Source organism: Aphanomyces invadans (assembly GCF_000520115.1).
Source record: "Aphanomyces invadans strain NJM9701 unplaced genomic scaffold supercont1.24, whole genome shotgun sequence".
In the NCBI taxonomy this organism is placed as follows: Eukaryota; Oomycota; class Saprolegniomycetes; order Saprolegniales; family Verrucalvaceae; genus Aphanomyces; species Aphanomyces invadans.
Genome location: NW_008580169.1, coordinates 956,362 through 968,227, shown reverse-complemented (window position 1 = coordinate 968,227; position 11,866 = coordinate 956,362). Strand labels below are relative to the sequence as shown.

At 56.3% G+C, this 11,866-nt stretch overlaps 5 protein-coding genes across 7 annotated transcripts; 1 reads left to right on the top strand and 4 right to left on the bottom strand.

The window, feature by feature from the left end:
- Window positions 1–183: 183 nt before the first annotated feature.
- H310_10152 (hypothetical protein) lies at window positions 184–1,260 on the bottom strand. Its single transcript, XM_008876429.1, has 5 exons — window positions 1,162–1,260; window positions 852–1,114; window positions 680–808; window positions 594–636; window positions 184–550 (listed from the first exon to the last, which is right to left on the bottom strand). The coding sequence occupies exons 1-5, from the start codon at window positions 1,189–1,191 to the stop codon at window positions 287–289; spliced, it is 729 nt and encodes a 242-aa protein (XP_008874651.1). The 5' UTR covers window positions 1,192–1,260; the 3' UTR covers window positions 184–286.
- A 114-nt stretch (window positions 1,261–1,374) lies between these two features.
- H310_10151 (hypothetical protein) lies at window positions 1,375–2,379 on the top strand. Of its 3 annotated transcripts, none has more exons than XM_008876426.1 (6): window positions 1,375–1,392; window positions 1,447–1,507; window positions 1,553–1,672; window positions 1,751–1,871; window positions 1,916–2,049; window positions 2,092–2,379. In XM_008876426.1, the coding sequence occupies exons 1-6, from the start codon at window positions 1,382–1,384 to the stop codon at window positions 2,344–2,346; spliced, it is 702 nt and encodes a 233-aa protein (XP_008874648.1). In that variant the 5' UTR covers window positions 1,375–1,381; the 3' UTR covers window positions 2,347–2,379. The 3 variants fall into 3 exon arrangements, with proteins under 3 accessions (XP_008874648.1, XP_008874649.1, XP_008874650.1); XM_008876427.1 differs by having other exon boundaries at window positions 1,553–1,702; XM_008876428.1 differs by having other exon boundaries at window positions 1,553–1,702; window positions 1,916–2,379.
- A 45-nt stretch (window positions 2,380–2,424) lies between these two features.
- On the bottom strand, window positions 2,425–5,090 carry H310_10150 (AMP deaminase). Its single transcript, XM_008876425.1, has 10 exons — window positions 4,980–5,090; window positions 4,806–4,917; window positions 4,477–4,757; window positions 4,271–4,429; window positions 4,038–4,216; window positions 3,742–3,990; window positions 3,485–3,685; window positions 3,059–3,434; window positions 2,865–3,012; window positions 2,425–2,814 (listed from the first exon to the last, which is right to left on the bottom strand). Exons 1-10 carry the CDS (start codon window positions 5,076–5,078, stop codon window positions 2,501–2,503), a joined length of 2,118 nt encoding a protein of 705 aa, XP_008874647.1. The 5' UTR covers window positions 5,079–5,090; the 3' UTR covers window positions 2,425–2,500.
- Window positions 5,091–5,418: 328 nt separating this feature from the next.
- Window positions 5,419–8,159, bottom strand: H310_10149 (hypothetical protein). Its single transcript, XM_008876424.1, has 2 exons — window positions 7,986–8,159; window positions 5,419–7,920 (listed from the first exon to the last, which is right to left on the bottom strand). Exons 1-2 carry the CDS (start codon window positions 8,146–8,148, stop codon window positions 5,501–5,503), a joined length of 2,583 nt encoding a protein of 860 aa, XP_008874646.1. The 5' UTR covers window positions 8,149–8,159; the 3' UTR covers window positions 5,419–5,500.
- A 39-nt stretch (window positions 8,160–8,198) lies between these two features.
- On the bottom strand, window positions 8,199–11,314 carry H310_10148 (hypothetical protein). Its single transcript, XM_008876423.1, has 2 exons — window positions 10,128–11,314; window positions 8,199–10,075 (listed from the first exon to the last, which is right to left on the bottom strand). Exons 1-2 carry the CDS (start codon window positions 11,277–11,279, stop codon window positions 8,741–8,743), a joined length of 2,487 nt encoding a protein of 828 aa, XP_008874645.1. The 5' UTR covers window positions 11,280–11,314; the 3' UTR covers window positions 8,199–8,740.
- Between the last annotated feature and the right edge of the window lie 552 nt (window positions 11,315–11,866).

The following is an 11,866-nucleotide window of genomic DNA, read 5'->3' as shown; positions in this document are numbered from 1 at the left end:
CGCAAAAATCAATCAAAGTGCTCTGTTTCTATCCATGTGGCGCGCACTGTATTGGCTTGTCGTGCCCCATGGCATTTCATCCAATTGCATCCTTTGCCCAATAAAAAAATTAATCGTTTTGCAGCAATTTCCGTCTCTGAAAAATGCCCTCCTCGGTGAAAAAAGTGAAAAAAAACCTAATTTTCGCGGATATAGGGTTGTCGCATGTTTATCCAATTCATGCTGTGCCCAATCAAAAATTAATCGTTTTGCTCTACCATTATAATTGTCCATAAACCTCGCTGAGTCAAAGCACATCCGACACTTGGATGACCATGTCGTCCCACACAGACAAGTCCATCGAAGACCATTCGTCAGATACCCATGCAAATTCGTCGACGACTTCCGTCGCTGGCGGTGCGGAAGCCAATGGGGGCGGCGGTTTTCGCTTGCGTAGCGGTTCAATCTTGAGTCTCAGAGGCAGATGTGATGTCGCCAAGAGAGGGGGTGCTGATGACTGAGTTCGACATTGTTGAATTGGCTTGGAAGGGGATAGCACGGGGTCTGCCGGCTACGCGCCAATCAGGTCAGAATTGCACCATGGTCACCAGTACCTTGAGGTTGGCATGCCAGTGGTTCTTCACAGCGTTGTCCGTGCTACATGCAGCACGTGTCAACCAAGAAATTAAAGCCATTGTACCGTCCAGGAAGCGCCTTTGTGATGAGCGCCCACCGATTCCCATACTTGGCTTGGAGTTCAATCAGTTTGGCATCTTCGTGGGGCTCCCACGGTCCTTTCTTGATCGACGGGTTCAAATGATTGTGCCACCTATGCCGCATTTCACCATCTATTCGCCATGTCCCCTTCCTACCGCTCGCGGCACTGCTTGCCATTTCGCCCGGCAATGTACGATGCAATTAAGCCCCACCGTTTCGGGCCGTACCTGGCCACAGTCTTCACAAGGATGTCATCCTCGAACGCGAGCCACGGTCGCTTATGCATCGATGTGCATGCTTGCAGTTCGTGCCACCGATTGCAACAGTCCTGCTGGGAGCGATGGGGAAAGTATTGGGTCGCGACCACACGCCATCGACGCGCGCCGACCTTCAACACCGCCGCGCGAAGCTTCTCGTCCTACAGGGGTCATGAGAACGGGGACTGAGACCCTCGGCTGCTCGTACTTCTTCTTGAGTCCACTTGCGCGATGTCATCTTCGATGCCAAATGACAGAATCCATGCGCTGCCTCAACGGCGTCTCGCGTGATGGAAGCTGACTAGCCCTCACAATCTCGAACTGTCAACCATGCGACAACGCGATTGGCTGTTTCGGAAGAGTACTGTGATTGGTTGGGTTCTTGAGAAATCGATTTGATTGGTTGATCTTTTTTTACCTTGCCGGCAATGCCGCGCCGGTGAGTGGGATGCGGCAAGACAGTCGGCGTCGCACTCACGGCGAATGGATGTAGGGATCTCTGTTCCCTATGCCAGCACATGTATGCATCTGGCGTCGAGCCGGCAACTGGAAATGTACGTGCGAGTGGTCCGTGTGCTGGTGATATCATGCTGCTCCAGGAAATCTGGCTCGCGCGAAAACTGTTCCGCGAACGTTGGCAAGGCAATGCTGCGATTCACGAAGGCCTTCAGCAATTCTCCGATCTTCTTAATGACCCTGAAGCCATTCAGCAGATGCAGGTCGTCCAGGTCTGCGTGTTCTGTGCACAGGTTTGTCCGTGATGCGTCCGGGCCAGAAAAACATGATGCCCTGTCTAGTTCATTGCATCCAATTCCCTCAAAGACCTCAAGAAGATCGACGATACAAGGCATGTTCTATTGGCACACTCCACAACCCGCCATGCACATTCTGCAAGTCTCGTCATTCAACATCGTGCAGGTTTGGTCATGTGCAGGGACTACGTGCGTGATCTTTCATTTCAGGAACAAGCGTCGATGCGGACGCTGCCATCTTACGCTATCTCCCCAACGAAATGAACCGCGTGTTGACTATTCGGCCATCCACGACGTCAAAGACCACGAAAGTCGTCAATCTAAAGCGGCAACAGCAGGATGAGGTGATCTTCGGCACAAATCCATCCATGGTGACAACCTTTTAGCTTCGGCACTTTTCACGCGCATCTCGAGTGGCCAGTCCAGCGTTCCACGACGCAAAGCGCGACCAGAGGAGACAGCGAACGTCTCCACCCAACTCCCAAGATGTCACACCTCCGTCAATACCGTCGCCTCTTTCGCCATCGCAGAAGCCGCCATCCTCGGCGAAGCGCTGCACCATCGTCACCAAAAAGATCGCGGGCGGCCGCTTCTCCAAGCAAGAGGTGGTGTTTCCCCCGATGTCAACTACGTTTTTCTAACGCGTTAAATATTAAACGCAACGTCATGTACAATTCTCTGGTCGATTCATCCACGTATATACGGGTGATATACAGGGGTATCGGGGTTATAAACGCGTTATACATTTTACTCGTTGTCTTTTTTAGCAAGTTGCTTCAACCATGTGCGGCGTTGTCATCCATGAGCATGCTGGAGGTACGCGAGCTCGCTGGTGAGGGTCTCGTGGCGGTAGTCCAAGCGGATGTTCGGGACGTTGGACATGCGAATGTCGTTGCCAGCAGCACCCGGCAGATAGTACTTCTTCCCGAGGAAGTGCTGTTTGAACGGGTGCTCGAAGCCGGACTGCAGCACCGAATTGCGCGCGATTTCGCAAATGTCGGTCCCAGAAAGCTTCCAGACCTGCGCCGCGACCGAGTATTCTTCCAACAGCGGATCCTTGGTGTAATGAAGCATCAATGGATCGTCTGTACTCAAGGACACGTTCAGCCCTTGAAGTGGCAGCGAGTGAGCATCACAACCGTGGACGACACCGACCTACCACGTGCAAAATACTGCGGGAACGGGTTTCGGTAAAAGTCGAGGAACAGTTTGTTGTTGGAGAGCGGTGACATGGCGATCCCGATCTGGGCCAAGTAGTACAAGTATTGCAGCGCCGCGGACTTGCGCAGTGTAATCCCGTGGTTAATCTACAGGCACATCCATCGAGACCACCAACGACACATGAATCCGTACCGCATTCGCACACAAGAACGTTGCGGCCAAGTGGTCCGTGTCACCGGCTTCGCCCGCATGCGGTCGAAACGTAAATGTCGAGAAGCCTTTGGACCGACGGAACGCGTTCAGCGTTGCGAGGTTCGCGTACAAGTAGTAGCACCAGTAATCGTACGGCGGGTTCGACTCGTTCGTCCAGTCCGCGGGACGTGGCAATGGCTTGCCTCGTTCGGCACGCATCGGGTCCGTTTTGCTCTCGTCATCGACGCAGTCGAACCCAATCACCGCTTGGAGGAACGTGTGGAGCTGCGGGTTCGAGCTCGGGTCCTTCGTCACCTCGAAGAGCGGTAAAAAAATATTTTGGATCATGTGCTCGAAATTGTCCACGTCGCCGGCCCTGGGGTGAACCGGATATCATTATCCGGATATCGTACAACGAGGTCGTACTTTTTGTAGAGGAAGAAGAGGCGCGGGATCTGGATCATCCACCGCACATGCGGCGACGCGAGGCGGTTCACGTAGAACCAGCGCGCGAGCTTGTCCCATTCTGAATGCTTCCGGCCGTAAATGGACAGGCGCCACTCGACGAGCTGGTACTTGGACTGCTGCAGGTCGCTCATCACTTCCTTCGTGATGTCGGCGAGGTACCTTGCATGGATTGGCGCATGGGAGGGTGGGTCGACGCTTGTCAAAGAAAGACGTACCGTCCTGCGATGAGGTTGTCTGTCTTCAGGAAGATCTCGCGCAACCGACTCTGCCCCGCAGGGTTGTACTTGAGGTTGAACCGGTCGAAGCGATGGAACGTATTGGACGCGTGCATGTCCAGTGTGTCGACGCTCAAGTCGTACGCGGTCAAGTTGAGGGACCGAAACACCTCGCTCAACGTCATGAAGCGACCATCGCGAAAGATCACGATTTCCCCAGGGTTGTTCTTCAGTTTCGACTTGATGAACCTGCCGCCATCGTTTCGGTGAGTGTCCGCGCGAGCCATTGTTCGTACCGAAGCAAGTGCTTTTGATTCATGCACGCCGAGTGGTGAATGTGCGTGTCAACTTTACGAATGTTGTAGAAGTCGCGATGCGGCACGGCTTTCTGCGACACCAGTTCACGGTCGCCGTTCAACAGGACGTGCAGGTTGAACCGCGACTCTAGCAGCTTGAGTCTTTTGAACGCAAATGTCTGCGCCGATGAACGAAGGTCAGAACCGATGCTGGGAGATTCTGTCCGCATCACCTTGACAGGTCCAGAGTTTATGATGCGCTTCACTTCGAACCAGTCTTCGTAGAACTCATCCTGCGACGATGGTTTCAAAATCGGGTCGGTAGACTCGTTAGGGTACGCGACAATGACGCCATCGTGGATTTCGATGCGGTGGTCGGTGCCACTTGGAGCCTACATCGTGCGGATGACGATGGAAGTGTGTTTTGGTGGAAACGTACCTTTGTGCTGAAAATATCGTAAGGAATGTCGTCGCGGTGGCGGAACTTGCTTCGTCCAGGCGTGAGCGGAGTGGTGTACTCGACCGAGTCCTCGTCTGGAATCACAATGGCGTTGCTGTGTTTGATCCACTTGTCTCGCAACGCCAAGCACTTCAAGATGCCTTCACACACTTCTGCCGCTTCCGGGTCGATTTCATCGCCACCTGCGCTAAAGCTGATGCGCTGAAAGGTTCGTTGGTCCAAGTATGGCTCGGGAATGCGTTCGAAGAAGTGGCTCAGGTCTTCGACATTCCATTGTCATTGTCATGTCATCCGAGTCATACACATACCATCATCGGGTTCTCCATCATTGTCATTCTCATCTACGAGCGACATCTTTCTCTCCTTCGCCTTGTTGTAGATGGACTGCAAGTACGCGTGCTTTTGATGATCCTCGTGATGCTAGACGTACACATCACATTTCGTCGGCTCAATCCTCTTCCTCACCGACGATGTGCACGCACCGTATCCAACGCATCGACTTTGTCGTGGTCAGTGTCTTCTTCTTCGTGGATGGAAAGCTGAGACAGCGTTCGGTCGCGCTCGACATGTGCGGTCGCCATGGTCGTCTCGTGGAATTTTTGACAATGCAAATCTTTGCCATCAATTCGCGCTCTCGTGCCAAAAGGAGAAATATTTCCCAATTTAACTACTGAATTCACTCTTTTTTACGAAATATTCGTGCAACTCATCACATTGTTTCGTCGATATCTTGGGCTCATCAACACGTCTTGTTCTGTGGGAACAGGGCCTTCAAGTCTCTCCACGGATTCAACTTCATCCCACATAACACTCCTCCGCAGAGCACCGTTCGATTACGCGTGAAGGGCTCCACAGAGAGCACCCCGCCTCCAATGACGAGGGCTGCTGTTGGGCTGTCGGTGCCGCTCTTATTTTATGGCGTGGGATCATAACATTTGATTGGACATAAATACGTGATTTAAGCCAATCATTGTCTGCTGTTCGAAATCATGGGTGCGCATGTTCACTCGAACAAGGGTGCCGAGTCGGGTGGCGCGAGAGCCCACACGAGCAGACTGAGGAGCGCGAGCAGGATCTGGTTGCGCGGGTCTTCTTTTAGCCACAGGATGAGAGACCCGACGTCCTGTCGTTGCATCCCGTCGTCATTCATGGGCACTGCAGCGATTGCAGCAGGAGCAGAGTTCCACTTCCTTTCCTCGTCCTCGTCCTCGTCATCGTCGTCGTCTCCGTCTCTTCGAACTGAGGGATTGTTCAACACAAGAGATGCCGGCGCATCAAACACTTCTGTAGATGACGAAGCAGTTGTGGCGGTGCGACTCGACGGCGGCGCTAGCTTGATTGGCAATCGACTTGCCGCTGTCAAGGCCTCGAGCCACTCTGTTCCTTCTGCGACAGTGTCCGCTCGCAGCACGAGTACTTTCCCCGACACAAGCGTAATGCCCAACACGAACGCAATGTGATGGAGCTTCCTCAGCTCGACCAGCATATCTTCGTGCGAGGACAGGTCGTGCACTTGACACTGCGACAGTACCACGACTTCCTTGGGCCGCCGAGCTGCTTTATTCTTGTTCGAGAAGATGGACAGCACGACACCATCCAGGCGACACCACCGCCGCGACCACTTGGTCAGCACAACTTTTCGCCGCTGCTTGTTGTACAGCCACAAGTACCCGACCTTGATGCGGCTCGCGGGCGTCAGTCGGTTGTAGTTTTCTTTGAGCACGACGATTTCATCGTGGTATGTGTGCACTCGTCCGTCGGCTTTGGCCAAATCGAGCAGCGCCGGTAGCCGCTGCATGAGTTGGGCGCGCGCCCGCACGTCAGCAGCATGGTAGCCGTAGAACACGCTCTGAATCGCCGCACCGACCGCGACTTGCTGCGTTACAGTCAGCGCAGCATCCTTCATGGCTGTCAGAGGAATGACCGACCCGGCCGACTCGACCGAGACATGGAACGTTCCGTTGCTGTGGATGGCCACCATGACGGCGTCCCCTACGTTCAACAGCGTCTGCGCATGCGGCCGCATCAACTCGTCCACGGCCTGCGCTTCCAGCACACAATGCGCGTTCTGGAGCAACGTGGACAGCAGCGCGACCATCGACGCGAGCGGGACGGCCGTCGTCGAGACGAAGCGAAGGCACTTTTCAAACGCGCCAGTCGTAAACGCCACGAAGAAGTCGGGGTCGGATGCGATGCTGCCGAAGGAAAGGCCCTTGAATCGCACGAGGTGGGTGGTGGCGGCGACCGCGTCCACATACAGTCCGACAGAACACGCCACTCCGTCGGCAGTGAAGGGCATGCGCGTCCCAAGCAGGATGGCCGTCGCGGACGAACTTGGGAGGATGCCAGGAAATACGATCCTCGACGTCGGGTCGATGAGCGGGCCAAATGCCGACGTAAACCCTTCCACGTCGCTCGCCTCTTCGCCGTCCTCGTCAGCGTCGTCTTCGTCCTCCTCATCCTCGTCCTCGTCCTCGTGTTTGGCCGATGCCTCGTGCACTTCCGCGGCGGCGGCGGCCGACGCGTGGGATGGAGTCGCGGGAAAGTGACCCCATAGGTACGGCACGCGCTCGATGAGAGTTTGCTTGGCCTCGGCTTGGATCGAGCTCGCATCGAAGAAGAGCGACGGGATGCATCGGCACAGCGCGGGCGCGGCGAGAGACGGGTGGGAGAACCCTTTGAAGTGGAAATCCAGCACGTTCGCGGCGGGATGGATGGTAAAGATCATGGTTTCGCCCTTGCGCAGCGACTTTTCAATAAATGTCGTGAGCTCCACGAGCTCGTTGACGGCGCCTCCGACGCGCGGCCGCAGCTCGTCGTGGAGGACGGCGATGAGTCCGCTGCGGGAAAGCCGCTTTCGACAGCTAAAGACAAACGTCTTCCGGAAGCGAGAGTCCATCAGTTGGGCGTAGAAGGACGGATCGTCGTACAGACTCGGGAGCGACCGGGCCTGGAATGCGTCAAAGGAATTGCCGACGTCCGCAGAGTCGATGTAAAACGCCACCGCCATGATCGGCTCGTCGGTCCACCGCACGCGACGGACTAACGGACCGACGCCCATGAGGACGTCGCCGGTTGCTTTCAGCACGGCAGGGAACTGAATCGTGGACGAGGGCTCGATGAGCGGCCCGAGGACGGTTGGTTCAATGATCGGGTCGGCCTCGGTCTGTGCACCTGCTGCCATCGGAGCGGGGTCGGTCGAGAAGCGCAGCAAGACAGGATTACGATCGCGGTCAGTTGAAATGTTGACGGAAGCTTGGTCCAGGGACGCCCCCCAATGCGCCACGAGGGCGTCCACCCACGTGTCGCGGTCTTTTTCAGTCTCCGCGGCAAAAAGCAGCTTGTCGTCGCGGACGCGGAGTTCAAATCCATGCGGCTTGGGTGCTTCGAAGAGTCGAATGGAGATATCTACTGATCCTACATCTATCGCAATGCGGCGCATCGTGTAAGCTGGACAGTCGAGAGCGGTGACCTTGGTGGGTACATACCTCCTGGACCGGTGCCGGTACGTCTGTACAGCTCTCCGCGTCGCGCGCCGCGGTGATTGAAGCAGGTAATGCTGTCCTTGTCCATGTGTACATGCCGCAGCTTCCACGTGTGGAATGTCCGGTCGCGCTTGAGGAGCTTGCCGTGGACGATCTGCGTTGCCATGGTGAGTTGCCTCTGAAATGCCCACAAGTCGATCCAATCGGAACCTTGATCTTTTATATTATACCACTTATACGAATCATTTGTATTGAACATTAAATATTCTTCAAATTATGGCAAAAAGTTGGGCCTGTTTCACGGTCAAGTGTACGGGGGATTGGGGCATGTCGCGTGGAGCGGTGCGTCGGTCGCGCGAGTTGTGGTGGCGCCACTGCAGATGGCTGCCGAGAGATGGGCACGACGCAGTCAAGCACTCGTTTGACTGTGCAAGGCGCACACTCGCGGTAGTCTCCACAAGGGAGTGTCAGCACGTGCTGCATGACGCGTCTAGGTAAGACAGACGCTCGTCTTGGTTTGCAAACGCAGCTGAGCATGGACGAATTCCCGCGAGCCGCATGGACACTCGCCACTCGTTCTCGTCATTTCAAGTGTTGCGGTCGGATGTGCACTGCAACGTATTCGTGGAGCGGCGTCGAATTCCTGCAACCACCGTGGGAGTCCTCGGTTCCATCCAACGCAGCTCCCGGGAACGATCGCGCCGTCGAGGGGTACTCCGCCACGTCCACCTTTACCTCCGTCCCCGCCTTCCGCATCGCTACGGCGACCATTCCCCGGGTATTTTCCACACGCTTTCACCCGTCGTGCGGTGGACGTAGTATGCGATCCCGTCGTCCGTATAGAACTCGTCCCATGCATGTTCATGGGGCTCTGTCGGCAGCGTCCACACCGACTCGCCTGTCGTTGAATGGACGTAGTACGTGCGGCCTTGGTCATCCACGACCGGATTCCATGACGGCGTCACGCATGGATTTGTCCATTGCACGTCCCCCGTCACAATGTTGCGAAAGTATCGCGCAGAGCCGTCGTCCACCGCTTCCCACTCCTTGGCATACAGCTCGGGGTGTTCGATGAGTCGACGCTGGCGCCGAGCTGCAGCGCGGTCTGCCTTTTTCTTCGCCAGTTTTGCCTGGAACTGCCGCTCTTCGTCCGCTGCGTCAATGAGCGGCCACAGATTGTGCATGTGTACGTCTTCTTGGCGCATTTGGCGGGCCTCGGCCGCTTCCTGGCCTCGTTGGCGGCGGAAGGACGCTTCCTCCTGGTCCCATAGATGCCGACGCACTTGACGGGCGAGCGCATCCTCTTCCCGCATCAGCCGCTCTTCAACTTCGCGGACGACGCGTTCACGCACTTGGACACGAAGCGCGGCGACACGCGCCGCCTCTGCCGCCACAGCCGCCGCCTCGAGCTCTTGGGCGGTATGGACGGCGCGGGGAATGTACCGGTCTTCGTGCGTCATGGCCAGCCGGGCTAGGTGCTCTGCCTTGGCTTCCAGCACACGCCGCACCTGCGCCGCGTTGGCTATTCGTGTCTCGGCCTCCCATTGCGCCAACTGCTGCGCTTTTGCTTGCAGTCGAGCCCTGCGGTCCACCTCGGTCTCCGGGGGCTTGTCCTCGCGTGTCATGAGTTCGAGTTCTCTACGTTGGCGCGCCACGACGGTCGCCGCTGCCGCCGCCGTCATGCGCTCTTGATCCTTCTGGGCTAGCCATTGCTTGAGCGACGACTGCTTGTGCGATTCCATTGCAGCGGCCTCGTGGAGGACCGCGAGACTGTGCAGGAGGTGCCTGGTCACCGCGTCAGCTCGGCGCGTCCACTGCACCACTTGTGCCTTGGTCATGTGGTTGCCGCGATGGCGTTCGTGGAGAGGTTTCGTCGCGCTGGCCAAAGCTGTAGCAGAGCCTAGCCGCGCCTCGTACAAGTTGGCGGGGTTACGGAAGCACGCGTCGGCGGCTTGCCGGCGGCGGACGTCTGCTCGATGACGCTCCAGAGCGTCAAGGCGATGGGCAATCACAGCGTCGACACTGGCGCGACATTCGCCCAACGACGAGGTGAGCTGCGACGATGGAGTCGCACTGACGCGGCGAAGCTCGTCCTGTCCCGCAGAAAGCGCACAATGACGATGGAGCCTCGAATGGTCGACTTACCATCGAGATGGACGCGAGGCCGGCGCGTGCCATGCGTTGGATGGATGACAGATCCAGCAGACGCGCGAGATGCGGTGGATAGCGGTGCTGCGTCCGGCGGATGGCCGGAAGGCCATTCATGACAGAGTTGGCTTGATTCGGAGGCAGGGGCGCCGCAACGACGGCAAGAACATGGGCAGCGCCCTCGCTCAGGAGCCGACGACGCTCGAGCCCTCTTGCGCCGTGCACGAGGCACACCAGTGTTCGCACGACCAAGTACAAGTAATACGACAGATCGTTGGCGACAAGAGCAGCCATCTTGGTGGCGTCTCGATCGTGTTGGGGACTGTTGCGAGGAGCAATGTGGTGCTGTTTTGACCTGACGACAGGGCCAAAGGCAAATATGTTCGACGGCAACGACAGCTGCGCCGTCGGTGGCGCGGCGGGGGTCGGGTTCCGATCGTCGTATTCGTCAACTTCGGTCTGCGGGAGCGTGGTGTTGCGGAGAAGGCACAGCATCGTCTGCGCTCCCAGTGGCAAGACAAAGTTGATCTGGTCATGGTGGATTAAGTCCACGCATAGAGCTCGATGCGTGTAACGAAACCAGTCCACCGACACATCCAGGCAATGGTGGGCCGGAGGACGAGGCGCATCGTCGACAAGTCCAGGTAGCCGCCGTCGAGGGCTATCGGCAGCATCCATCCCCGCGCCATGTACAGCTCCCACGTCGCCGGAGCTTTCCAAGGCGGCGCGACATCGAAAAAACTCGCGTAGTAGGATTGGAACCACCCCCTCGAGGATTAGTATCGGCCCATACCAAGCATCGCAGCTCAAGTAGAACACGAGCAAGAGCTGGGCGGCATGGACACAGGGCTGTCGAACGACTTCGTCGGCTTTCAGGTGATGCACAACCCTCAATGCAACTCGGCGCCAGTATGCACTACCGTCCTCCATCAGTGCGGAACTCAACGCAATGGACGGATGTGGCAAGGACGGCATCGTGTCGCTGCTACTGCACAAGCGTTGGAAGAATTCGTGGTGTTCCGCAAGGACGTTGTTGTCCTCACACGCAGACGCATGGCCCTTGGGCAACACAAGGGGGGACAGCTGTGCTGCTTTCGCCCCAGCCTTCCGCTTGCCCGCCGTTCGTTCTTTCGTCGCATCCTGCTGCATCAGCCACCCAGCATGCTCTTCTGAGCGAAACCGCCAAGTCGAGTTGAAGACGATGTGCATACTTACAAGAGCAATATATATGAAATTTTAGATAGAGTTCAAGAAATAAAAGCGATGTTGGTGGAATCCTTCACAGTTGAAGATCGTATGTAGAGAAATATATGCGTATTAACACATCTGATCCTTTTATCCGGATATTACACAACCGCGATGCACCACTTGGCCTCGACACAGAGTTGGCATGGCAACGAAGGAAGCGGCGGCGATTGCGCACGCTTCTACGACGGCAGTGGAAGACGAGAGCAGCTACCATGACGACCTGGATCGATGGATCTTGAAAGCAAACCATGTGCCGTCGAAAACGGCGTCGCTACGATGTACAGTGGCTACCAAAAGTCATCATACGGTCAAGATAAAACGCGTTTTTTCACAATGGCGTCCGAAGTACAATACCCTCTGTTATGGTTGTTTGATCCTCAAATTCGCACTGTTCGAGCCAATAATGTGATACTAATGATTGTCCTCGTTTGTGTATTGGCCAAAATATAAATCCGTATATACGAAAAACCTATAAACCAAAAGTCACC

What these genes read in the sequence shown, in the direction of transcription:
- H310_10152 (XM_008876429.1), bottom strand. Translation starts at nt 1,191, where the DNA reads ATGACATCGCGCAAGTGGACTCAAGAAGAA. An exon ending in GGCAAGCAGTGCCGCGAGCG is followed by an intron (nt 809 to 851) that starts GTAGGAAGGGGA and finishes AATGCGGCATAG; the next exon opens with GTGGCACAATCATTTGAACC. An exon ending in ACTGGCATGCCAACCTCAAG is followed by an intron (nt 551 to 593) that starts GTACTGGTGACC and finishes ATTGGCGCGTAG; the next exon opens with CCGGCAGACCCCGTGCTATC.
- H310_10151 (XM_008876427.1), top strand. An exon ending in TCGAGCCGGCAACTGGAAAT is followed by an intron (nt 1,508 to 1,552) that starts GTACGTGCGAGT and finishes ATGCTGCTCCAG; the next exon opens with GAAATCTGGCTCGCGCGAAA. An exon ending in TCTGCGTGTTCTGTGCACAG is followed by an intron (nt 1,703 to 1,750) that starts GTTTGTCCGTGA and finishes TGCCCTGTCTAG; the next exon opens with TTCATTGCATCCAATTCCCT.
- H310_10150 (XM_008876425.1), bottom strand. Translation starts at nt 5,078, where the DNA reads ATGGCGACCGCACATGTCGAGCGCGACCGAACGCTGTCTCAGCTTTCC. An exon ending in AAGTCGATGCGTTGGATACG is followed by an intron (nt 4,918 to 4,979) that starts GTGCGTGCACAT and finishes GTGTACGTCTAG; the next exon opens with CATCACGAGGATCATCAAAA. An exon ending in TAAACTCTGGACCTGTCAAG is followed by an intron (nt 4,217 to 4,270) that starts GTGATGCGGACA and finishes TCATCGGCGCAG; the next exon opens with ACATTTGCGTTCAAAAGACT.
- H310_10149 (XM_008876424.1), bottom strand. Translation starts at nt 8,148, where the DNA reads ATGGCAACGCAGATCGTCCACGGCAAGCTCCTCAAGCGCGACCGGACA. An exon ending in TACCGGCACCGGTCCAGGAG is followed by an intron (nt 7,921 to 7,985) that starts GTATGTACCCAC and finishes GCATTGCGATAG; the next exon opens with ATGTAGGATCAGTAGATATC.
- H310_10148 (XM_008876423.1), bottom strand. Translation starts at nt 11,279, where the DNA reads ATGCAGCAGGATGCGACGAAAGAACGAACGGCGGGCAAGCGGAAGGCT. An exon ending in GCCTCGCGTCCATCTCGATG is followed by an intron (nt 10,076 to 10,127) that starts GTAAGTCGACCA and finishes TCTGCGGGACAG; the next exon opens with GACGAGCTTCGCCGCGTCAG.